The sequence below is a fragment of the Callorhinchus milii genome, unplaced genomic scaffold, assembly GCF_018977255.1.
Source record: "Callorhinchus milii isolate IMCB2004 unplaced genomic scaffold, IMCB_Cmil_1.0 Scaffold1, whole genome shotgun sequence".
Taxonomy (NCBI): domain Eukaryota; kingdom Metazoa; phylum Chordata; class Chondrichthyes; order Chimaeriformes; family Callorhinchidae; genus Callorhinchus; species Callorhinchus milii.
In genome coordinates this window covers 119,248,539-119,275,346 of record NW_024704742.1, presented here as the reverse complement: position 1 = coordinate 119,275,346, position 26,808 = coordinate 119,248,539, and the positions used below count along the sequence as shown (strand labels likewise).

The following is a 26,808-nucleotide window of genomic DNA, read 5'->3' as shown; positions in this document are numbered from 1 at the left end:
ATGTTTTAAAATTATAATATTAATGCTTCAATTCAATTTTTTTTACGTTAAAAACGTTAAGACACAAAACATGCAATTTGGGCATTGCATAAGCTTCAGGAATAGAAAAAAANGGGACGATAATAAAAATCCTTGCATTTGATACAGCAGCTTATCAAGTCATTGAGACGTCTGAAAGGGCTTCACAGAATATATTGAAAAGTGAATTAACTGTGTATTTTGGGGGCGAAACACGGCAGTCAATTGCAGTTTTTTAGGTTCAGTCTGAGTGCAGTTTGAAGAAGATGAAAATCTAGATTGTCTCAGTACTGCACTGTGCAATGCCCAGCGGTGTTGGTAATGAGAGGAAGGGGGAGGGGGGGAGAGAGAGTGACCAGTGACTTTAACAAGGAAATTCCCCACCTCTCAGTGAGTGGTGGGGAATTTCCGTCTCGTGAAGGAAGAGCGCCGAGATTGACAGGCCGCGAGGGGAATGGGCGGGGCGGGGCGGGGCAGGCTGGCGGGCGAGCGACCAATCAGACAGCGGCGGGGCGGGGCGGTGAGCTGCGCTGCGTTGCGCTGCGCGGATTGACGTGTGGCTTTGTTCCGCGGGTCCCGGAGCCTTTGGGAGGCGGCGGTTGTGGTGGCAGAGGCACCGCGAGCTGGAGCGCGAGCGTCACCTTCCCCTCACGTCACGTCAGACACGACAGGTTCGTGCTCGACCGTTAAAAATCACAACGCTCGCGAGCCACCGTCTGGGTCCCGAGAGGGCGGTGGCGGTTGAGGAGATTTAATTCATTCCCGACCCCGCTGGTGGATGTGGGAGGAGGAGGAGGAGGTGGTGTGGACGGGCGACACAGAGCAGACAGGCACCGGGCTGGGCTCCATCCTCTGCTGCGGGAGGCCGACGGCCAGTCGGGTCGGCCAGACAGACGGAGGGAGACGGCGAGCAGCGAGGTAGGTCGTCGCCGTCCTCCCGTGTCCGCGGGGCTCGAACACCGTCTGCGGGAGGGAGAGAAGCCGCTCGCACCCCCGCGCGGTTGGCCGATCGCGAGGCGAATGAAACTTTTTTTGTGGTGGTTATTATTTTTAACGTAATGGTTGAAAGCGAAGCGCACCCGCTGCCGTTGAGCACTTTTATTGAAGTGAAATTCTGACGCCGGTGGTTATCCTGTATTACAAAAAAGGGAGAAACCCCCCCCACACACACACACACCATAAAACATAGCGTTTGTCTGAGTTGCATATTGGATCGTGGAAGTGAAACGGGTTTTGTCTCAGCATTTCTTTAGACCATTGGGTGGTTTTTTAAAAAAATATATATATACACACACACAAAAGTGCTGTATTGCAATCTGTATTGGGTTTGGTTCAGTTTAATTTAAATGTTTTTTTTGCTGGGTTTAGCATTTGAATTTCTGTCAGCGTGTCGAGCATACTAAACACGTAGCTATATACATATATATATATATATAATACAACCCAACCCATATGGCTGGACTGCTGTGCCTCGAGTTACTGTACACATTGTGCATTAGAGCCTTTCCCTTTTGGATAAGCAAAATGAAGAATGGATGCAATGGACTGTAGATTTGCTCTCGCGATCTAAATCTAGAATTGGATGTGTTGTACTGAAGAATATTAATGGCTTTGTGCCTCGTCTGATGTGGATGAAGAATTGAATTAAAATGAAATGCCGGTGCAAAAGTAGCCCTTTGCTCAATCCACAATTTACTCTATAATGCCTTTTATGCGAATTTGCTGGATTTATTCACATAATATGTGAACAAAAAACATTTGGTGACCCCTGCAATTTTATGAACATTTGGAATTTAAAACAGTAATTGTGATATCAACACCTGTGTTGATATTTTATTTGACACAGTAGTTATTGTATTATGAGGCGTTTGCTTTAGAAATACACAGTACACTGAATTTTCAAGCTGCAATATCAATAATCAAATCCACATGCTGCTGATTCTGGGGGTTATTTGGTTTTCTTAGTAACTCCCAAACTTTTAAGTTGCCATTTCCAGTTTTTGATTATATTTATCAGAGGTGAAAAATATTTCTATTAAATTTTAAGCTGTTCAAATACTGATACTTGCATAAGTCTTGCGTGCAAATTTTGCTGAGGCAAATAGTAATTAGTTCATTCTGAATTCATTTCAGGGACCTGGTTTTGATAAACTATTTATAATGAAGGGATCACTTGAAGCACCAGTTCTTTGCCACATGTTATTGTGTAGAAAACATTGCTTTGGATTGACCGCATTTCTTGTACAATATCACTTTTTTAGTTCAATTTGTAAGTTGTCAGTGAGTCCAATGACCTTGCTCACATTGTTAGTTCCTTCTAACTCTTTGTATAAGAGATCCAATTCTGCTAGTCGTAAAATTTAATTTCTCTTGAATATTCTGAGTCTGGGCAGTATAAGATTAATGTCTGACAATGCCTAAATCCAGAGTAGTACAGAATTTAAATCCTCAAACTGCCAAATGGTATAAAGCCTTTTGGGGGGGAAAAACTAACTCTCTTGTGATGTTAAACAGAATTTTAAGGGGTAAGAGCCTAGCTTCAGTTTGAAATTTGAGAACTACCTCCAATTATTCAGTACTTTGGTACAGGCATTTCAAAATCATATCCCAGAAATTTAGTCATGATGTTTTTGGCAATGTCTCAGTCATTGTTCATTGGTTTAAAAACTAGAATGCTTGCAAGTGATCCTTTGCAGTGTTTCATCTCATAAATGTCATATGTGAATGCTAAGGAACATTTTCTAATAACTGGTTTGATCTCAGAAACAACTCAAACAGAATTCAGATTTGTCTCCTCTCAGTTAGTGTTGTTATTCACAGGATTCAGTTTGAGTTGCAGTGTCTATATTTGTCAGCTGTGGAACAAATCCAATTTTACAGTTGTCCATAAATATGGATCTTAGACTGGTCATTTGGAGATCAGTCACATTGGTGATTTACAATTATGTCAAGTCACATTTCTAGATGAAATGTTGCTTTACGTTTCTAAAAAAAAATCTGCATTTTCTTCCTCCTAGGTTAAAACTGCTTGCTGCAGCAAATAGTAGTTTGCTTTTAATCCAATGGACATTTTGCATGTGAAGTACCACAGCGGTGCGTTAAACAATTCAGCTTTGCAACTTGGTACGTTTTTTAAAAAGACCGACGGGTTGATGTTAACTGAAGTGCAACTAAAGGAAAAAAAGAAGCGCACTTATTTTTAAAGAGACATGCTGCATAGCAGTGGTGGAAGTGGTTGAGCCATCAAGTGCTTTACATCACATTTTGGATGAAAACAACTGTTAGATAATTCTTCTTCAAAGTGATATGCCCTGTGATTCTTGAATGTTACCTCTGGGTATCTAAGAGACAAAAAGACTGGTATACTCTTCCACTATCTTCATACCTTGTCCACAGGGTGAAAAAAAGGTGAAAATGACTGCTGATGGATATCAGTATCAAGCTCTATATGAATACAGAAAGGAACGAGAAGAAGATATAGATTTACACTCTGGTGATATATTGGTGGTCACAAAAAGTTCCTTATTTGCTCTGGGTTTTGGCGAAGGAGACGAAGCTAGACCAGATGAAATTGGCTGGCTCAATGGGATAAACGAAACAACACAGGAAAGAGGGGATTTCCCAGGAACATATGTACAATTCTATGGCTACAGGAAAATTCACCTCCAACACCCAAGCCGAGGCCTCCCAGGCCATTGCCCGTGGCTCCAAATCCATTGAAATCAGAAGATGCTGACCAGCAAGGTCAGTGTTTTCACTTTTTCTTGGGTGGGGATCTGGGAATATGTATGTTTAAAAAGTGGCAATGTAGTATGAGATGCTTAATAGGATGATCATCTTGAAAGGAAAATGTACAGTTTGTACACATTTTCAGTTGTTGGAATTGCCTGGCCTGATTTTTTTATATATGTAATTCTTAGTCACCATTCTCATCCACAATTAGTTGATTTAAGCACTTGAAACTAGCAATAGAATAATCTGCTTTAATTTACACTTGTTGTACCTAAGTGTGGTGGACTTTCAAGTGCATACAAGAAGATCCATAATTGCATTGTACCGTTTATTCTGGTCAGCTAACACCAACTGTAATAATGTTGGGCACATTAATTGTAATGCGCTGCCAGATGTTACACAGCGACATCAGCACATTTTTAAAACTTGATCACATTTTTGATGATTCTTGGGAAGCAGTTCCAGAGTATGGATTTACTCTATTTATACAGTGTTTGAGATTGTCCGGGATTTGACAAATGTTTAATTACAGAACTGCACAGAAAACCAACTGCAAAGATAAGGCTGAATTTGCCAAATTCTGGACATTCTAAAAAGCTACATAATGGAATAAATCTAGTTCCAGCTGTGTTCTGTCCTTCAGATTGAATTTTTTTTGCATATTTGTAAAGATGAGGTATGACTGTGCTGGGGAAACATATGTTTCCTACTTTCACACAGATTTAGCACTAATGTTTTTGGGTTAGATACAGTAAGTTTTCCTGTACACTGCTTCAGTTGTGTTCCTTACCTAAACCTCTGAAGAGCACCCTCTGCTGCATTAGTGTAACATTTCCTTTTCTTTTATATTAGCTATTAAAGTAGCCGCAGATGGTCAATTTACTGGGAGATTAACAGTAAATTTGTTTTGGGGACTTGTGCCCACCGAATTGAGAAATCAAATTGAGTGATCCAAATCAATCACTTGGAAGAGTTCACCTTGAAGGAAAGGAAGGAAATGTGGGTTAAACTTTGTGCATTTCATATCTGTATCTATGGCTGACTAGAAGGGCAGTTTGTAGTGTCAGTTAATTTTTTTTATTTACTGTGAATTTGAGTAGTTTATTTTATAGTTTACTGATTAATTTATTTTGTTGGTAGCTTGAGATTAATGGTTGCAGGCGGTATTATCATGTAAATATATTTTCTGATCAAAGGTTTCATTGTTGCCACGGTTTCCATTGATTTACATATCACTTTTCCTTTATCATTTTTGCTTAAACTATCTATCTCTGGGGCTCAGAAAATATTCCGCTTTCTGGCCATTGCTAGTATTGCTACCTTCTAGGAGGTGTACAAGAGCAGCATGGTGAAGATTTCCCATTCAGTATTTACTCCCCTCTGTTGCAGGAAGCTGCAAGGCCTCCATTTGGCATCTCCCCACAAGCTTGGGAACATAGAGTAGGAGACTGGACTGGAGTCCAACTACTCTGATTTTATAGAAAAAAAGTTTCTTACAAAATTGACAACTTATTAATGCTTAGAACTTTTAGTTGCCTCTCTCTCTCTCTCCTGCCACCACCACATTTGTAATGTACAAATCCTGTGCCACTATTGTATGAAGCTGTAGTGTTTTCTTTGCATCCCTAATGAAATTGGCTGGCTCAATGGATGTCAGTGACAAACTGAATGGTGTTCACATTTAGTGGCTATAATATGGGGACAAATTCATTTTTTTATATACGGTATTTATACTGCAACATATTCACACAGTTTGATCTGTAGATGACTGAGGAATGAATAGGTTATAATTTACACTGAGATTTGGTTTGGAGAAACACTGAACTCTAGAAAATTGTCCTCCCATATAACTGGCTTCAAATCTCTTATGGATTTGAGGTCTTTTGCTGGGAACGGGTTCCATGGGTTCAGACAGCCTCTTGTGTCTAGTACCACTACCATTCAAGTACAAGCTCAGGCATTGAACCTCAATTGGCAGCTTAATGGGGAAGGAGAGATGACAATTTTAGATGCTATTTTCATTGTTATAAATTGGTTTGGGATTTGTCTATATTTCCTGGTGATTTTTATAATTTTTTTTAAAGGTTTAGTAAATTTCAAGCTATACTGACATAAGTATTTTAGATTAATACTTTCATTTCCTCTCCTTTATTATTGCAACAATTGATTCTGGTGTAATCTTAGAACATTGTCTTTTGGTTGTTCCTCTTTCTCATGAATATAGTTAAGTTTGGGCTTGATGAGACCTAACATTAAAATGTCAATTCTCCAGCAAAGAAGAAAAAGTCCCCAATCTATATTCTCATAATGGTTAATGAATGTCATTGCTACAGCATTTGAGATTTGCATGGCCATCCACCTTTAAAATGCCAGTCTAAATCCTTGCTGTCCTGCAATGAGAATTTATTCAAATGGCTCTCTTCCCCCCCACCTCCCCCCACCCCATGTCCAATAAATCACTGGCTGATAATTTTTTTTACTTGTGTGCATCTTAGTCTGGAAATTAATAACCAATACACTAAATATTGAATCTCTCACAAAGCCTTACAGAATCCCCTGCCATGTTTAATTGTGTACTGCTCCCCACAGAAGTTGCAGCCCAAGAGTTGCTTTGAATATAGGTGTGTTTATTTGTTGGGAGTAAGAAGAAAAATTCTTGGAACTAGTTTCACAGCCAATCCCAACACTTCATTTTAAAGCTCGAATTGGCAGGCAATCTCTTTTGTGAGTCAACTGGACAACTATTTGATTAACTTTCAGCATCGGAATATGGGTGCTGAATATTCTCCAATGCTAAAATATCATTAAACATTGAAGGCTGACCCAGGGAGCAGAAACTTTTCCAGCGATGTGGGTATTTGAAGGGTTAATTACATTGTTTTGATTAAAATATTAGTTTTCAAGATGGAACTAGATAATGATAATCTTTGCATTTGATATTGCACTTTTGTTGAAGCATCACAAAGCAGTTCCCAGGATTCACTGTAAAATGCAGTGACTCTGTATTTTGTAAATGGATATCTAACAAGGAATAAATTACGCGGGTAGGGTGAAAAGGCAGAAACATGGTTTGAATGGGACACTCTTTCAAGAGCCAGCACAGACATGGTGGGCTTAAGGGCCTGCTTCACTGCTGTACACTTCTATGGTCTGTGGACCTTGAGGAGCTAAACGTTTTTCATGTTGTATTAATGGCGTTTAGTATACTGAATGTATACATACTGAAAGGTCTAACTTCTGAATACAGAAGCAATGACAAAATTACATTTGTATAGCATCTTTCATGTCAGGAGGACGTCCCAAGGCGCTGGGCAGTGTTTCGGACCCGAATTGGGGGTTGGGATTGGGGAGGCAGGATGATTGAAAGCACGGCCGAAGAGGAGGGTCTTGAGATGGGTCTACTGGTTTGCAATAGCTTTATAACGGCATTCTTAGTGCGTTTGATATTTTACATCACACACATGCAGACAACCTAGAATATTTAGCAAAGTTGTTTTCTTTTTGATGCCGGAGTTTTATTAAATCTGTTGGAAAGAGACATATCTGCAAGCTTGTGGTAGAAAGTTCTCAGTTGCTGTGCTCTTTCTGATGTGAGGTATTGAATCTTACCTATGAAGTTTTAATGTTTCATTTAAGGGTGTTCAATATAGCTCACATCTTGTTACAACATGAAAAATGCTTGGCTCCTGAGGACTGAGATTTATAATGAAGGTGTAGTGTATCTGTGAAATTCCAAAGATGCTGCTGCAGTTTTAATGAAAAATGTTTTCAATGTTTCAGTATTTATTTCAGTACTCTGTGGATAATAAGGGACGTTACAATGTCTCCTGTTGAAGTTCACCTAATTAGTGAGCTTACTTCTTCAAATATTCAATTTTATTATGTTTTGAAATCATTATTTGCATACATTTTAAGGCTGTAACAAGAACTTACACGAATTACCTGTTTCTGTGTTCCAACGTGTGTTACATGTTGCAACACGGAAACAGGTCATTTGGTCAATCAAGTGTTTATTTTCCCCCCCACATGAGCAATGTAATTTAATCCTGCTCTGTTGCTTGCTGCTCATATCATTCCATCATCTTCAAACATCTATCTAATTTCCTTTTAAAATAATCTATGGACTCTGCTACAACAACGGTTTGTGGCAGAGTTCCACATTCCAACTACTCTATGTGAAACTTTTTTTTCCCCCTAACCTCTTCTTGTTACTTGCTGACCAGTGGAAATCTGTTATTTGCCGTATCACAACATGCCTGAACTCTTCATACATTTATCTAAAGCTCATCCAGCTAAAGATTAGAATATCCCAAATAGCACTGATATTATTTAGTAACCCGAAAGAGTTTTGTTGCAGCAATATAATTTTTTTGTTAATTTCAGGGCATTTCCTAACTAAAATTGTTGAGATAAAAATTGGAATCTTTCGGCTCTTCTTATGGCCTGCGGATAAAGTAGCAGCATTAGCCCATACAGACAAGAATCATTTCCAGAATTGACTCATGATCATGGTAAGTTAGTAGTTTATGCACCAGAATTGGCCTTAGCCCATTTGGTTTAGGTAGGGGAAAAATCAGCTGTGATTTCTGCTCCTGATTGTTTTCCAGGCTTTGGCTAAAAGTTGCATGTATGCATGCATTAGATGAAGGTAATATTGGGCTTCTTTATGATTGCTCTGCCTATCTTCTACCCCCTAAACTCACTACAGGGCATCATTGCATATAATAATGAATGTGAGGTACTACAGAGCACTGTTTGCCATGGAACAGTAGAAAAAAAGTTTGAATAAGCACATTGTCAAGAGGGAAGAAAAACTAGTAGAAAATAAAGTTTAAAATATTTTTGGTTAGCTCTAAAACTCCATAGGATAAATCTTCCCTTGGTGAGGAGCTTATACATATTATTACTTATTATAACCTTACCTTGGGTGAGGGCTCAAGACGGGAGGGATTTCTAAAGCTGTGGTGCTCCGTTAAAACATTTTATGCTTACAGTATGAATAACCCAAATGCTTATCTCTCATGCTTGAAACATAAAAGGATGCATTTGAAGAATAATTTGCAGCTTTGATGGTGTCATTTTATTTTTAAAACTGATACTGAAGACTGAAACTAAAACAGGTTATTGTGTAGCTGAATTTTAGTTCAATTACACAAACCTAGTTTAATAATAAATAATAATCCTTGCATTTGATATAGCGTTTTTCACATCTTCTAGACATCTCAAAGTGCTTTACAGAATAGAATATTTGTGCTGTGCATTACTCAGTTTCCGTAACTTAGTCTCTGAACAAGTACTGGCAGAGTGAGTGTCCCTGTTATCATAATCCTATCGGTCAACTGCGATAGATTTGTATATTGATGTGCATTTTTTTTCTTTTTTTATCATAATGAAAGATATGAAAGTGTGAGTTCAGAGTTTCATCCATTCTCTGTTCATCCTTTGAGATGTTGCAAACACTGAAGGGGAGGAGGGGACTAGACTGGTTCTATTCAAAGGCAGGACACCTCTATTATATGGATTGAGGATTGCCTTTGAGAATTTCACAGTCAGCTATCTTGACTGAAGAGAAAATTGATCTGAAAACATCCTTGAAAGATAATAAAACTGGAAGGGAGAGGAATGGACATTGGTCTGATCCATGTTAATGTCCAATGGACATTAACTTATCTGTACTAATAGACAAAATGTCTGTGTGTCTCTCTGTTTGTCCACCAATACTGCAATAACAGATTGACTTAGATACATGATTTATGTATCATTGGATAGATCTTGCATCGGGTGGGGGGGTGTCATGGTCATATTTTTTGTGGGGGGAATCTCCTACCATTGATGAGCTATGATCTAAACAAGCTCATCACACATGTATGGCAGTTTTGCTTAAGGTGTACACATGGTGTTTATGGCATGTTAAATGGTTTGCAAGTGGTATCACTGAAATGTACGTTCCATATTGGATCCTTTGGTTGCAAGCATAGCTGCCAAGGGTACAGCTAGTGCCAGATGAGTTGATATTGTTCCCTCCAGCTTCACTCTGCCAAGTGGGGTGTAGTTTATTTGCTGGCACTGTTCCTTGATGAGAAACTCACGTGACTTGAGTATTAATGCAAGCAATGCTGAGCTGTATAGAAATTGTGCGGTTTGAACATGTTAAAATAAACAAGAATCGATTTTCTGAGTTCTATAAACCACGTTCTCAGGAGATTTGTTAAATGGATATCACAGAAATAATTTGTAAATAACTACTTACCAAAGTTGTGGGGAAAAATGTGATGCAGGTGTAATTCTATAAATCCATTCTGTCAGTTTAACACTGCAGTACTAAGTATACTATATATCCTAATGGATTCTTGAGAGCGGAAGTAGTTACTGCTCATTATTATTAAGTCCACTTTTATATCAATAAACTTAACATTATTCTATAACTTCATTTGATAGTTCTATGTAACACATTGCAGTAAATATAAAATAGTGGCAGAGGTTACTTTTAATTTAAAATACTTCTAACTTGTCATTACATTAGCCTGGATCTACCGACGATCTCTATAACAATGATGAGCATTCTTGCTCCTCAAACTCTCAGTATCAGCTGGTATGCGATCTCTTTAGGGTGCTACACTTTTGATTGGTCTAGTTGATGGACCTATGAAAGTTAACTCTTTTCCTATATGTGGGGTTTGATTTGTGTAACTTGTAAATGACACATAATTCAAGTACTCATCCATCTCTGCTCAGGCACCGATTTCAACTTCAGAGAAGCGGATTGCAGTCAAAGGAGACTTCTGCCAGTGGGCAGGTGAACTCTGCAGAGTTTGAGGATTGCCTGAGAATCATAAATTCAGGCAGCTGTAGAAACTGCTATTTACAAATGCTTTTGAGTATGTTCCAAATTATCCTCCAGTACCAGCATTAATTATCCCTGGTCATACATGGTTTGGGTTGGATGGAGAATTGATTCCATTACCCTGTTCTAAGTGTTCTTAATTTCCAATAACAGAAAACAAGTTTCTGCTATTCTAGTTTGTTTTTTTTTCTTTTCCCCTGTGGGCCTCCCACTTTCTGTCCAAATTTCACACATCAAGCATCCTTGTAATTTCATTAAATGAGATGATCAAATGCAAAATTCTCAATAGTTTCTTACTTTTGACTCAACTTTGATGTAAACTGCCCAAATGAATTCCACATTAGGAATCTGATGTATCAAAGTGTTTTTTTTGTTTTAAGGAAGTAAGTTGTTCATGTATTAACATCTTGAAATCTTGAAATATTTATTTTTCAATTGCTAGTTTAGATCTAGTAGTTCTGCAGAGTCTATGCCTGGAAGCAACATTCCTCTGTTTGCACTCCAGGCATGGGCAAGTCTTGCTTTGTCTAGATGTGGTAGAAATAGTGCAATTTAAATGCTGTAGATATAATTTTGTTTAAATTAGTTTGGAGTTCTTTGCGCGCTGTTTTGAGTTTGACATACTTGCTCATAGTATTTGCATCATATATATCGTGTTTCTGTTCATTTTAAGACTATCATGTTTACTGTTTCAACTTTTTTAGATTAGACTCAGATTGGTTGTTTTAAAGAAGTCTGAGTAGGTTCTTCCTGACATCATTTGAAGATTTGATGTAGGGTATAGTAATTCCATTTTAATATTGGTGATGTGCTACAAGATTTCTTATCTGTATTCCACAGGAGCTAACTACTCTAATCTGTGTCCTTTGCTCTTTCCCTATGCTCATCCATCATGTTCCTGTTGATCTAAGCATTTTTCTTAATTTAACTTAAGTTTTACTCTTTCCTTTCATCTGATAGAATGTCCATGAAAAAACTACATTTTTGAAGTTTGAAATGGGTTATCTTTTGTCTTCTACCTAATTGCACCCACTATTCTTTTTGGACACCTGGCAACAGCTTGGAAAAAGATCTCAAGGTTAATATTGTTGTGGCATAGCCACAAACCAGCGTAACCTTTGATGCTTTTTCTCCGTCCAGGTATGAACTGTGACTTATGAGTAAATTCACCTACTTTATCCACTGTACTAAGGCTGCTAATTAATAATGTACAAAATGATTTTTTTCCACGACCGCAGCCTATGATCTCTATTGCACCTATGTATTTGACTTAGTAGTCATTACATCTATCTTTAAAAGATATTAAACTCTGATTATCTTTTACATTAAGTTTCATTTAGTGAATAAAAATGAAGTGCACTTCATTTAGTTTTCTAGAATAAAAGAAATTGTGAGGTTACAAACTCTGGTAGTATCCTATTCAAAATGGTAAAAACTAGTTTGAGAAGTAAAATGTTGTTATAATATCATGATGTTCCTGCAGATTTTCTAAAAAATACTGTCCAGAATGTGGTGGTATCAAAAGGAATACTCCAGAAAAACTTCTTAAAAACATTACTTTAAGAATAATGTGCACTTCTGTTGCTGTATCTTGTAATTTTTTTTATATTTTGCCAATTCAATGGCTGAAAATGTTTTCTGGTTAACACATTGTTTTTATTTACATTGCTGCAATTTAACTGTTGCCTGACATCATATTTGGCCCTTGCCCACTTCAGTACTGAGTGCCAATAAAAACATGTTGGAGGATTGCAAAATCTGCCTACTAATACAGTCACTACACTTAATATAAAATCCTGTGAAGTGCTTTGAGATGTTTGCATAATGTGATAAGATGCAATGTCAAAGGAATACATTACAGGGGTATGGGGAAAGGGCAGTTAAATTGGACTTGGTGTTGTATTCCTTTAAGTAAAATACAGTTTGCAATATGAATTCAAGTTGAAGTTCAATATGAAGTTCAAGCTAAGGATGCTCATTAAATATCTTTAACTTATTTACAGTAACCGTTTGGGATAAGGTGAGATGGTACTTTTTACTTTTATGAAAAGCAATTAAAACTAATGGGTATTGATCCCACTTGTGGTTTTACAACCCTGTTTTCCAGTTACAACACTCAGTTTTAATACATTCATTAATGTATTAAGTAGTTGTATTGCTTTTTGACAGCAGAGCTGATATACCTAGCATTTTTTTTCTTTACATTTGTTATGTTTTCTGGTTCAAAATTAAATGGGGAAATGTATTGCTTAAATTTATTGCATTGGTTAAAGGCTTCTTTCCACTATCAACTCACAAGTTAGTTTCCACATGTATGTTGGCAAAACCCAAATCTACCCATCTACTTCTGCTCTCAATTCCAAGTACACTTGTGTTCTGACTGCCTGCATAGTTTCTGAGGTAATGTTTACATTGAAACCTGAATGTAGATTTAAAACTGCACAAACCCATGGTGTTAGTGTGTATGTGATTTTTGAATTGGTAAATCAATAAAGCTGTCTGCAAATTTCAATGTCAATAATTTCAGGAAAGGTAGCTCATCATAAAAGAGATGATAACTTAATATCTTGCCAGATGACTACCATTCCAAAGAGCTCTTTAGCTTGATTGTTTTAAAAAAGGTGATGGTTATATTTAATGGGAACCCTTTCCCAAGGCTGGTTTGTTGCTTTATTATTTCAAACATTCAATACTCACAAGACAGCTCTTTAATTCACTGACTCACTAACTCCAATCTGGTTGCTGTTACCCTGAGTAAAATTTGGAAATCAGTGACTTCATTGTAAGTGAACAAAAAGGGGGATAAAAGATCTCTGACCATGAAGCAAAGAAATCCCGTTTAAAAACTATCAGAATTGACACTGAATTGTGGTGCACTCAGCTGCAATATTCTAGTGAATTTTTCAGCAAATTCCAGCTTTTTAAAAAAACGATCAGATTTGTTTTTTTTATATTTTTCTATATTAACGATGTCTGGGATCAGTGGTGGCTTTCTATATTGAAGTCTTTGAATAGGTGGAGATATTTGATGCCCCTGAGAGTTCGGGAGGGATTTTCCAGGATGATTGTTTTCTCCAAATTGACTTTTCTTTTGTTTCCTCCACAAAGTGGGGGGGGGTGGGTATATGGTTCTCCAGGGAGTGTACTCAATGTGCTGCACCTAAGGAGTACAACCATGCTTGGACGAAGAGGTAGGGTTTTAATAAGATTTTGATGAGGGGGGCAAGCAGATGGGGAGGGGACGTGGCTGCCAAGTGTGGGGAGGGGCTACGGCAGCACTGGGCATGGCGATGGAGCCTCAGTTAGACGAAGAGGTGAAAATGGTGAAAAGCAATCTTGGTCAGGTATTAAGTGTGAAGAAGAAAAGAGAGCAAAGGAGCGAGTTGACCACTAAGTTTCCACACTGGTTATGTGCTTGAGAGAAAGGCTACTGTGAGTTTGAGAGCGAGAGAGACCAGGAAGATTCAGGAAGTTGAGCTGGAAGAAAGAAAGTGTTGGCTGGAGCTGAAGAAAATTACTTCTGTGGTGTCCATGTTAAACTGAAGGAATTTAAGGTTCGTCGGGCCTTGATATCTGGCAGGCAGGCCGTCAGAACATAAGTGGACTTGGAATTGAGAGCAGAAGTAGATGGGTAGATTTGGGTTTTGCCAGCGTCCGTGTGGAAACTAACTTGTGAGTTGATAGTGGAAAGAAGCCTTTAACTAACAGTCAATGGTGCCTGGAAAATTTATTGCGGTTTTTTGGAAGTACCAAGTAAATGTTCATACTTGTGTAAGTTGACTTTTTCATATTGTATTGTAGTTCTTTATGTAGAAAGTAAACTGAAAATGCCATTACGCCATACAGCTAATCTATCTCACCTTGTAATGGGTAGAATTAATTTAGGCTGTGGCCCATGATTACCAAGCAAGTTATTTGTCCCTATCAGTTTAGACAAATACTGCATTACAAGCAGTATCTCAATGTGGTGGGAATAGATTGGATCCCAGGTCAGTTATCTGCTGTTTAGTTCTGCTATTTTGCATTGGGCAATGCAAGGGGTTACAATATTGTACTGTTCTTTTTTTTAATATATTATATGAACAAAAGATTAGTATTGCACTTGCAAAAGCTGAAATTTTGAATAATATTGGGGGTGGTGGGGTGGGGTTCTACAATGACTACCTGTGACCATTCCTTTAAAGTGGATGAGAAATTAATTAGTCTCTCAATCTGTGGGTGACCCTTCAGAGCTCAGGCCATAAAGGACTGTAATACTGTCTAACTAATATAAACGTGGGATCTTGTGACGAAATTCATTGGAAAGGGGGAACCTTAGAAGAACCTAAAATGTAAGTAGACGTATAGAGGATCCAAACTAGAATTCAACATAAGCATGGAAATTTCCCAGTTGTCTGGAATGGAGTGCATACTTTCTCCCTGAATAAATGCCAGAAAGTATTAGGCACAGGTTGGCATGAACTGAGGTTTGGACAACAGGCATTGGGGGTACTTCTGAAGTTAACCAGCTAAAACAGCATAACTAAACGTGCATAGGAATGAGTGCAAATGATTATTACTTGGGAAGCATTTTAATTAATGCCTGTCATTTGAATTTGGTGTAAATCCATACATTGCAGTTTTTCTTGGGTCGAAGTCCTCCCGACGTGAAAGGTGCTCTGTAAATGTAATTTTGTTGTTGTTGTTGTCATCCAAATGTGAAAGGCGTTATATAAATGCAATTTATTGTGATATTGGTGAGAATTCCAAACTCTTTTATGGTAAATGATGCAACATGATCCTTGTGTACAATTTTCTGTCATTGTTCCCACATTGCTCAGCTGTGGGATGTTTTCAGAACTGGTATTTAATGCTTTTCACTTCTCTTGCCCTCCAGTGAGAGAATGGCATTTTGGAGGCGGGACTATCGTTAGCTCAAGTGATAGTTTTAATGCAGTTCATTCAGTTCCTTGCACCTTAAAGCCTTGTCAGTTGGAACTCTTAATATTGAAGGTTATCCAAGTATAGTATTACAAATATGATGCCAACCGCATTTCTTACTTTCTACCTATAAAAGAAGAGGGGGAAAACTGGGCAAGTGGGGTGTGAACAAGAAGGGGGGGGGGTGGGGAGAGAGAAGAGAAACTGAGACAACGAAGCAAAGAACATGGGGACAAAGAAAGGAGGGTCAAGAAAACAGATTTTAAAAGGGGACTGAAATCCAGCCCCACCCCTTTCCGAAGTAAAGGTTCTCCTCTTTGTCTTCTCTCCTGAAGCACACTTTTAAGATGAAAGCCAGGCTCCCAGCATTTATGTGTAATGTTCCATAGGCAACCACTAGGAGGGGAGGCAAGTGGTCCAAAGTGATTGGTCATTTGATTAATCGCGATTCATTTCTTCGTGCTGTGCTGCTCCAACCTTTCCACCAAATGGCTTGTGTAGCATGAACGATAGTGTATACTTGTTTACTTTTTAAAATACTGAATGGATTTTAGGAAGATAAGAGAAAGGTCTTAATTGGAATTGAAATTGAAGTGTGTTGCCCTTTTAAACAAATAAGTTTTTTGTCTTTGTAGATATGGTTTGTTTTAAATGTAGGGATACAAAACATTGAATGATTAATGTCTGCAGTTGATACAAAAGACGTGTTCACCCAAATCTTTTCAATACAATTGCATCTCTCTGGTAATATATATATATATTCTATAATTGAAGAATCATATGAACAGTAATTTTGTATATTCATCAGACAATCCCCCTTGAAGAGGGGTAAACAGTCTTGGTGGCTTTGTGATGCTCCTGGTGAAGGGAGAATGTAATTAAACAAATCTCTATGGTGGCTTTGGTAATCCAATACCTGAGCTATCTTGGCCTGCAATATTCCAAAGCAACTCAACCAGAACCCTCATCTGTGCTTTTGTCAACTCCAGACTTGACGTTTCCAACACTGGCTCTACCCCTTCACGATTCGGACCATCCAGAACATCGTATCCTGTACTAGGATTTGTGACCTCATCATCCGCGTCTTTGCCCGGCTTCCTCTCCTCCAACGGATCAATTTTAATATCCTTGTCCTTATTTTTAAATACCGTCACTGCCTTTTCCCACCAGCTCTGTGTTCTGCTGTGATCCTGACTCCCCTGACTATTCCTTGTTCTCCACCAGCTCTGGCTCCACCATTGGTAGTTGAGTTTTCAGCCACTTTTTCCCACCCTCAGAAATTCTTCGGAAATCCCTTGCTTTTCCCCCTCCTGTGCTTTCTAAAGATCCATCTTTGATTGCCGTTTTGGCCTTCTCTTCCCTAAATATTTCACCAAATCTGTTTCTGACTGAAAAGGACTTGGGCTCTCCACTGAGATTATTAAACAAAATAAAGTATTTAAAATGACAGAAATAGCCAGTGGGTCAGGAAAATGCCAGATTGGGATGATGGGAGGGGTGGGGGTGTGGAAAGGGGTAGTCATTACAAATGGCCTCTGTTTGGGGGATTCTGATGGAAATGAAATAGCTAGGGAAGAGAAAACTGTCTTGAGTTCCTGTTCTTGAACACTGCTGGAATGATGTGGAAGTCTGTTAGACAGGATTGGACTCTGCTGTATTGTTCCCTAGGGTAGAACAACTGCCAACACTCACATTTTTCAGTTCAAGACTAAGGCACTCGGGTGAAGTATCAGTGGGTTTCTTGGCACCCATGGGACAATCCCCGAGTATAAATTGATGCCTTGAGAAGGGGGGAAATGTCCAATGTCAGGACTTTTTTTATTTATTTAGCTGAGAATTATCAGCAACTTACAAATCACATAGAAAAAGAAACATCTCAACAGCATCGAATAAATCATTTTAAGCAGTCAATTTGTTAATTTTTTTTAAAAAAAGTTTCCATTTACTTTTGCTGTTAAGGTTCACAAGATTATCATTTTATTAAATTGTTTTGAAAAAATAATAAAACAAATCCAGAATGTTTAAAACTTTAGATTAAAATAAATGGCAAAATAATGGATTTTGGAACAGGGTTTGAATTTGTACATGTTGAAAGGTATGGAAATATTGTCCCGAAGAGAAAATTGAGGAACGACAACTTCACTCCTTGAGGTGGTCAGAGTAGATTGCATCATATCATTACATTGACTCACTTTATAAATATTGAGCTTTTTTTTATTCTAAGTACTTTATAATGTTGTGCTAGCCAAGTTTGGAGTCTGACTCAGTATAAAGTAGGAGCAAAAATGGAAAATATAGGATGTGGTTAAAAGATGCAAAGGAATTTTTTTAGGAAAGGTCATGGAGAGACTGCAGAAGTAGAGAAGTATACAACAAGTTGTTGGAAGGAGAAATGTGAATTTGTGCTGGAAGTAACTTGTGAACAAGCTTGAAAGCTTCATTTGAAAAATTAGTTGAAATGCAGAAAGCAAATTTGTTGTGAAGGAACTCTCAGGGCCTAGATTGAGAAAGATAGTTTTTCCCTAGCCCAGTGAAAAAGTAGAAAATGTGGTAGTGTTACATCATGTCCTACAGAGTCCAGATTGGTATTAAACATAGAAGTATTACATGGCTCTTGCAACTAAAGAATATTTTGAGCAGCTCTTAACTGAATCAGGGAAGATATTGATTAGGTTGAACGATTACTGAACTACCCACTTTAAGCATTGCAAAACCCAAATCTTGTGCCTTTAATTACACATGGCATAGGTGCTCCACCACGCAAATGGGAGCTCAGTTTAACATCTCATCCCAAGGACAGGAACTCAACAATGCAACCACCCCCCGCCCCCCAGCACTGCATTGGAGTGTCAGTTTAGACTATGTGGTTCCATGTCCCAATGTGGGGCTTGATCCCACAACCTTCTGATTCAGATGCGAGTGACACAAATTACAATAGTTTGTAAACTCTTAGGATTAACGGAAATACCAGAATAAAGATAATTAAGTTTATCAAAATAATCGTTGAATGGCTGCTCTTGACATGAACCAGCAATAAATCTTACAAAAGTGATGCTGTACTACAATAGAGAATCAACGGGGAAGGAGGCCACTATCAGTGTAATACGTTTAGCCCGTTTGGAAAACAGTTTCCTACATACTGGCTGAATAATAATAATTATCCTTGCATTTTATATAGCGCCTTATCACGACTTTGAGACATCTCCAAGTGCTTCACAGAATACACTGCAAAGTATATTTTGCAGGCAAAACACTGGTGAACTTTGGGAGACTAAGTAGAAGCTTAAAAAGCTTGATTTAATTGTGAATGTTTTCAGCTACATTTCATTCTTTTTTTGAAGCCTGGATCTTGATTGAAGGCAAATCCATTAACTTACTTCAAGAGAGGGCTGAAAAGTCAAGGGAGTAAGGTGAGAGCTGGTGTTGGCCAGTCTTTGAATGTAAATGGAGTGTTTTCATCAATTGAAAGTGGTGCCTCTGAATACCTCTGAGGTCATTCTGAGCCCAAATTGTGTATCTACTTTATACTCTATTGGTTCATCGTTTTCATTATCCAGTACTGCAAAGGGCATTTTGAGGGGTTAAAAGCATGGTAGAGCCTGACTGTTTGCTCCATATTTTACTGTCAAATCTCTACTACAATCTTTCATGGAACAAAGGTGGAGATGTTTTGTTCAGTTGTTTCTAAACTGATGCATGCAAATATTTTAAAATCGCAAATGAGTAAAGCTGCTGTTAGAAGCTGAGTTTAGGCTAATGCTGCACAAAGAATTCTGATGCTTGAGCACTGCCTAATTGTGCAGCCTCCGCTTTTATTTTCAAAAATCCTGTTTTTTTTTCTTGGTTTATTCCTGCATAAATGCACATTCGGTGACATATGGGGGTTAAGTACACCATGACATTATATGTAAGTAGATTTCTGTTGTTAAAGGTCAACCTGAAACCTAACCCCAGCTGATGTTTTTTATGCTTGTTTGCGGGAGTTTGACATGTGCTGTATTTAGCGTCTGAACTACTATATTTGAGCGATGATTCTAGAGAAGCCCAAGATTGCCAGTCCTGAGAATTTAGGGAAAGCCTCACAGGGAAACTAAGTTGATCTACATTTTAAAAGTTGACATCAAATGTGTTCATCTCTGAAGACATCTTGATTAATGTGTGTTGAAAATAGTTGGTATTATCTGTGCAAATTGGGAGTGGCCCTTGCAGGTAAACTGTGCCAATAATTGGATTTCAAATTTTGATACTTTACTGAAGAGGAATATTGATCATTAACATTTATCAAGTGTCAGCCAGGCTCAGTCAGTACCACTCTTGCCTCTCAGTAAGAAGGTTATGCATTCAAACACTGTGTTCAGACTTTGAGCTCATAGTCTAGGTCGACACAATCTAAGCTTTCCATCTGCCTATTCAGGTGATTGTTAAGATCCCTTGGCACCAATTCAAAAGAGAAGGGAATTTGTCCTGGTGTCCTGGCAACAATCAGAAAAAAAAATTGGCATCCACTCAGTGTCTGATTGAGAGACATTGCTGGGTGCAAATTAGCCCCCAGCCCTATCCTGTGACTGGTTTGGGGGTTTGGCAGAGGTTGGTCATGTATGCTCAGATGCGGTGTCCAGCAAGCAGGTGCTGGTTGAGCGAGAGAAAGTGGCCCAAGTGATATCCTGCAATATCCTCTCTACCCCTCCTCGCTCCCTCCCTTCCCTCCCTCTCCCTGACCATTTCCCCCCTGCTCGGGTCCCAACCCAACTGTCCAGCGCCTTGGGACGTCCTCCCGACGTGAAAGGCGCTCTATAAATGGAATCTTGTTGTTGTTGTGGCAATACATACTGAATAGGAATTATCATGACTGACATTTGCTTAATATAGGTACCTATGTTATGTAAAACATCTCTTATTTTTATCTGATAACTCCATGAGGAGGGCAGACAAAGACTCAGAGAGTGTCACAATATTGACACTGTGTTGCTAATCTACCGAGAATCGGAAGTTCATAAAATCATAGAATTATACAGCACAGAAGGAGGCCATTTGCCCCATCGTGCCTGCTCTTTGAAAAGAGCTACCCAAATCAATCCCACTCCTCCGCGCTCTCCCCATAGCCCTGCAAACGTGTCCTCCCCAAGATTGCCAGTGCTGTACCACTTTCATTTTCAATATGTTATGAGGACCTATGGGTAACTCATCGTATTGGGTAATTTGTCACTTGGCCCTTTTCCCTCCAGATAATTCTAGACACGTTATCTGGAGGTTACTGCATCTTTTCCCCATCTCTACAGCTTAAACTGTATCGTGTAAAAGTGTATAGACATATCGTTGCTAAAAGGCAAAAAATCCTTGTTGGTACATAAAGTGGAAATAATATTATTATTAATATTATATTAATATATATTATGATATGAAAGTTGTGTGCATGCAGACGAACGTCATAGAATTACAATATAGCTGGAGTGAGAGCATCCCTTATAAACCTTGTGAACAACTTCACAAACAATAGGGTTTCTTGTACTAGAATCTCTCTCACAGACTTGCATCCAACTTCTGCATTGGAACCTGTGCAATAAATAGTGTATGGCTAAATGGTGATCTACTATATTCTAATCGACTCTTGTTTAGATTTGTAACTTAAAGCGTAGTGGCAGAGTCTGGAAAAAATGGTTCTTTGTTTGCTCCATGGGGAGGTGAGCTAAATTTATTTGCCTTGTGGTATTTATTATTTATTGTCCTCTTGTTGAAGGAGTTGACATTTACATTCTTTCTCTTGTGCTTTTATTATTATTGTGCTTTGGTAATGTCTATTGGATCATAGCAAAGGAACACAATAATCGGGCCCCTGCATGTCTAGCCACAAGAGGTTTTTCATGCCTTGGCCAAAACTGAGGATGAAATAAAGAAAGTTTTGTATCTGTTTTCCATCTACCTGCAGTTTAAATACACCAGGTCAGTGGGCTTCAAACTTAATTTATCTGCAGGGAACTGGTGTAATCATTCTGTAAACAAACATACTGCAAGAATTGCTAGAACTGGTTTTACTTTTAAGTTAAATCAATCTTCTTGTTTACCCTACATATTCTAATGTGTACATTAATCTACATTAAGCTTTATCTATTTCACTTAACATTCTCAAAATCACATTTGTGCCAAATATAACCATTCATCTAACTAAAATGTCATATTAGACTAAATGGAATGCATGTTCTGTCCTGTGACTTGTATTATACTTTTTCAAACTAAACTTACAGCATACACTATGTGGCTAAACCAATAGTTTTTTTTATATAAATACATTGAAGCCCTACAGTACTTTGATGGGTCGCATGATCAGACATGGTTTAGGTTAATCAGCTTTGGGGTGGGGTGGGGGCAGCGTGCGATGGCATGAATGTTTTCTAATGAAGTGTCTTTTAGTTTATAGTGCAATTATATGGAACTGCAGGCTACCTGACTGTCAAATCTGTAGGCTTGCTTCCACAGACTTGCATTTAAAAAGTATTCTGTCCAAGTTGTTAGCTTACCTGTGCTATGGTTATTTCTTATTAAACCAAATAAGGGCTGGAATGTTGAAGGTTCAATCCTTGAATGAAGGTACAGTAGATTACACAAGTCAGAGGGCACAAATTGTACAATAATTAGCGCTTTTCCGTTTTAACCGATAAACCTCGATTAAACACCCCGATACAAAAACAAGTGTTAATCCAGTAAACCGAAAAATAACTGTCTGACGTGAGGTTTTCTCTCTCACTTGCTCTCTGTGGCCTCCTGGTATGCCAACTGTGCATGCGCCGCTCTCTGTCTGTCCTTCGTATGTGCAGGCGGATCTTGTGAAGTGTTTGAGAGGAGGGAGGCATTGCGTGGAGCATTGTGGAGAGGAGGGGACGAAGGACATGCAGCAGATTCGAGCCAGCTGAGTAAAGGTTCGGGTAGAAGAGTGAAGTGTGAGCAGATTGGAGAGCTATGAGGTGCCAGGACATGAAGAGATTTGAAAGTGAGAGTAAGGATCTTGAAATCGATCCTTTCTGCAACATGGAGTCAGTACCTGGCAAGAACTGAAGTTATGGGAGTATGGAATCTGGTACAGGTGAGGACACTGACGGCAGAGTTTTGAATCATTTGAATCTTGTTAATAGTGAAACTGGGGAGATTGGCAAGGAACTGTAGAAAGCCTATGTGAATAAATGATAAATTGTTTCATTTCACAATCTTGTCATCCATATGTATTGATATATTTTTGAACAGTGGTATTATTTTAAGACATAGATCTGATTTTGGATTAATTTCTGTACAGCATTATGAAGCTAGGTCTTTCCATCTTCCTGTGTGCCCAAATTATCAGAACCCAACGGTTTCAGAAATTTTAATCTGATAGACATGTAGAATTGCAGAATTGAAAAGTCCATGGAGGCCATTCCCAAAGTAAAAACTGTGCAATTCTGTCTGTCTCTTGTATACATCAACCAACTTCTTACAGATTTTGTGGATTTGTTCATGGATTTGTTCACATGAAAACAGAGCATTTCAATACATTTGGAATTTTAAGCAAAATAAATGGTGGATTTGTAAGCATGGCACCTTTAATTTGTGAGTAATTTCCCTGCAGTTGTCAAATTTATGATTACCCTTTGTTAAAAATTTTAAGGGGGTAAATCTAGGGATAGTCATTTTCATTCAAAGTGTGTTTCCTCATTTTTTTAAAATAAAAGTTCAGATAGGTACAGTATTTATAAATGTATATGTACTGCCACAAGAGGCCATACCATTTCTGTTTTTGTGCCTAGCGATATAAGTTATAGGGAATTATGTCTGTACCAGAATGGCTCCATTCACTTCAATGGGGATTGGCAGGTCAGAGTGGCCTGGGAGCCAAACCAAAGCTATCCAACCCTAGAAAAACACACTGCTGGTGGGTACTGCTGCATACTCAGCTGTTAAGGTCTTTCCAGGGTTGAGCAGCTCTATTTAGTCTACCAAACCAGATTCAAATCAAGCCTTCATTGCACAGAATGAAGCACTCGGGCTACAGTAATCCCTCTTTTAAGATTAAATGGGACTGAATATGTCAAATCTGCACATCAGCGGATTTGACTATTTTGTATCAAATACTATAAAACAGATGGAAGAGGAAAAAGTTCTTTGAAAAGAAAGCAGTCTCCCCAGATTTTTGTTTTCCCCTTTAAAGTGCTTTAAAACCATAGCTATTGCTCAGAAATGTATTTGATTTGAAAAATGTTAATTGAATAGTGGAGTTCAGAACTTGAAAAAAAGTAACAGTATATTTGGGTTCTGTGTATAGAAGAGGAGCTTAATTGCGCAGCTGCAGCAGTTAAAATACAATCAGCGTGGAAATCATTTTGCAGCCTGTGTGAATTGTAATACCCCTGTGTGGTGAGGGGACTTTCACTTGCAAAGACGCTTGGCAGAAGGGAATGGCTGGAAAGAGTAAAAAAAACACATATTTAATTGTGATTACTATTAATTGTCGCTATTAATTAGCTTCTAATTCATATCTATTAACTTTTAATGAGAAGAGCCGGATCCATCTAATAACATTGCCATGGTCTCCTACCATACTTATTTTTTACTCCCGAGGAAGGTGAATTATTGGTGAAAAATGTTTTGAATGATAAAACAGAGCTTTGCTTCTACTCGGTCTTAACATAGACATGCACAGAAGATGATTTTCTAAAATACCATAGTTTCCTCTCCTCCCCCAAACTAGGAAAAAATTAAATCAAATTCAAGCGTGTATGTTTTAATGTAGGAGAAGCATTTACTTAATTCTGTTGTACCAAGGTGTATCTAGCTTTCAGTAACTTTGTTTTGTAACTTGCTATATTTCATGGAGGGAGGATGTTCCAATCCAATTATGGATTTAAAAGTACAATTATTAGTTCTCTGACAATTTATCTCCTTCCCATTCCTCTGCCTCATGGTGAGTTGCAGCGTCTTGGGTGCCAGCCACATTTTGGTATCTCACCCAAAAGCACGTTGAACCTGATCTTGTCTTCTTAGCTTAATCTTGCCTTTACCTGACGTGCGACAGATATTTATGGCAAAGCTGGAAGTTATGAATCTTCAGCATTTCAGAAATATAATGAAAATATTTGACAAGGAGACATCAACAAACTAAATAGCACTTCCCCACTTCCATCCCCCACACCCTCAAAAAAAAGTTTTTTTTTGCGTTTATGTGAACCTCACAAGATTGCTAGAATTGATTTTCAGCATGTGGAGATTTGCCAGTCCTGGTGGGTGTCTCTTGTGTGGGTCAGGTGTGAGTTCACTTAACCTGATAAACATGGGCCCTGCTGTTGTGTTCCATTGTGCATATTTATAGTTTGAGATAATATTATACTGTTTTTCAGCTCCACGTGTGCTGTGCACAACATCTGCCAATACTCCTGTATAATGATGTTAGCTGTAATAGTGGAATGCCATTTGCCAAACGATTTTCAGTGACAGCTTTTAGTAGTATTTGCTATGTGCAGCTATCAAGTTGGGCAGCTGTTCCATTTTCAATCTTGCCATAGTTGTTCTGTCTCATTAATTCTAAATAAAGAGATTTATTTAAGTTGTTCCATATACTAAGAAATACTGAACTACTGGGAACTGGTGTTATCTGCAACATTAGCATTTTAAAATGCTTTCAACATCATTGTCAGAACAGCCGAAACATAATGTTGCTGTATAGGCACTTAAATTCTAATTCGTATTGCATAGTCTGATTTTTTTTCAATATTCTTTGAGAATATGGTATCTCTTTGAGAGCTGGAGCTAACTTTTTTACATCTATATAATTTGATGTACATTGTGTTAAAAATGAGACTGAGAAATAGGAAGAGTTAAATTTGTCAGATATACTTGGACAATCTGCTGAATTTAGTTTTTTGGTCCGCTAGGTGTCTGGATCTACAACAACAACTTGCAGTTATATAGCATCCTCCATGCAGGATAGCGTCTCAGAACATTTAACAGTGGTAGAGGTTTACTCCGAGCTTGGGGTGGGGCGGGGGGGGAGGTAGCGAAGAGGAAGGAGCATGGTCGAAGAGGAAAGAGCATGGTCGAAGGTGAAGGAGCATGGTCGTAGTTGAAGGCACAGAGGGGAGAGAGAGACCCCCTAAAGGAAGGGGGCATGTATTGGTGCCAGATATTACAACAGATTTTCAGTGACTGCTTTTGGTAGTGTCTAGTAGTGTAGTACTCTCTTCCCCCCCACTCCCTTTTGCTAAACTATAATATGTAGATATTTTCCCAAATTCAGTGAAGTTGAACTAAACTACATTGATCCATTATTGTTTGCTTTGTGGCTCTATTAAGTCTAGCTCTTGTCAAAGCAGTTATTCACACTAACAGTTTAAAAATAAATCTACTAATAAGAGCATACAGCATACAATTTAAAATGGCCCTGTCTGTTTAAATCTTCTGCAAAAGGTGAATAACCACAGGAAAAACTTCCATTTACCTGTTTAACTTGACATTTACCTCATGGGGTCACAGAGATTTGAACAAAACTATAAATTTATAATTTCAATCTGTTCAGTTCTAGCCAGCTGCATTCCACGTCTGATATTATTATAGTCCCAGGAGCACAGGTCCATGGAGCATTTGATAATCTTATGTTCTTATGATTCCAATCTTCAATCCTTTTCTTAACCCGATATTGTTTTTAAAGTTATTGGAATTAATTTACTATTAGATGACTGACTTTTCCACATCTCTAATTTATTATAGGCAAATACATTTTTTAATCTTTAATTTAGCTTTAAATGTTCTTAATTTTATAGTTATGTAGTTGAGTGTTCAGTTTTAACTTGGCGCAGTCCTCTGAGCGGTTGTTGATGACAGGCTTGACTGTACTTCATTGTTTCTAAATTATCATTCTATTTAAGGATAAAAATAATAATCCTTGCATTTGATATGTTGACTATTATAGTGAACTGTCTCAAAGCACTCCAAGGTTTCCTGTAAAGTTTATTGGCTTTGTATGCAAGTGCAGCAGCTAACTAACAATGCCTCACAAAGAGTCCTGAAGTAAATGACCAAATTTAACTGAGTTGTTGGCAAGAACACTAAGCGATACTCTTTTTGAATAGCGTCATTAGAACTTTTATTACCCAGGTGGATAAGCAGACAGACAATTTGATATCTCATCTAAAAGGTGGTACGTCCAATAATGGAATTTGCAGTGTTCCTCAGCACTGCATCTGAATATTAGCCTAGACTAGGAGCTCAAAGTCTCGACATAGGGCTTCTGCCTCCGAAGCACGATTGCTACCAGCTGATCCAGCTCCACACAG

General features: G+C 38.3%; 1 protein-coding gene across 1 annotated transcript in view; it reads left to right on the top strand.

Moving 5' to 3' along the window:
- The first annotated feature begins 593 nt into the window (after window positions 1–593).
- LOC103177781 (phosphoinositide-3-kinase, regulatory subunit 1 (alpha)) overlaps window positions 594–26,808 on the top strand; it is a 77,839-nt gene continuing 51,624 nt past the window's right edge. The window contains 3 exon segments of the mRNA XM_007892102.2: window positions 594–936; window positions 3,036–3,673; window positions 3,676–3,762. Of these exon segments, the coding sequence (XP_007890293.2) occupies window positions 3,433–3,673; window positions 3,676–3,762 (328 nt within the window). The 5' untranslated portion in view covers window positions 594–936; window positions 3,036–3,432.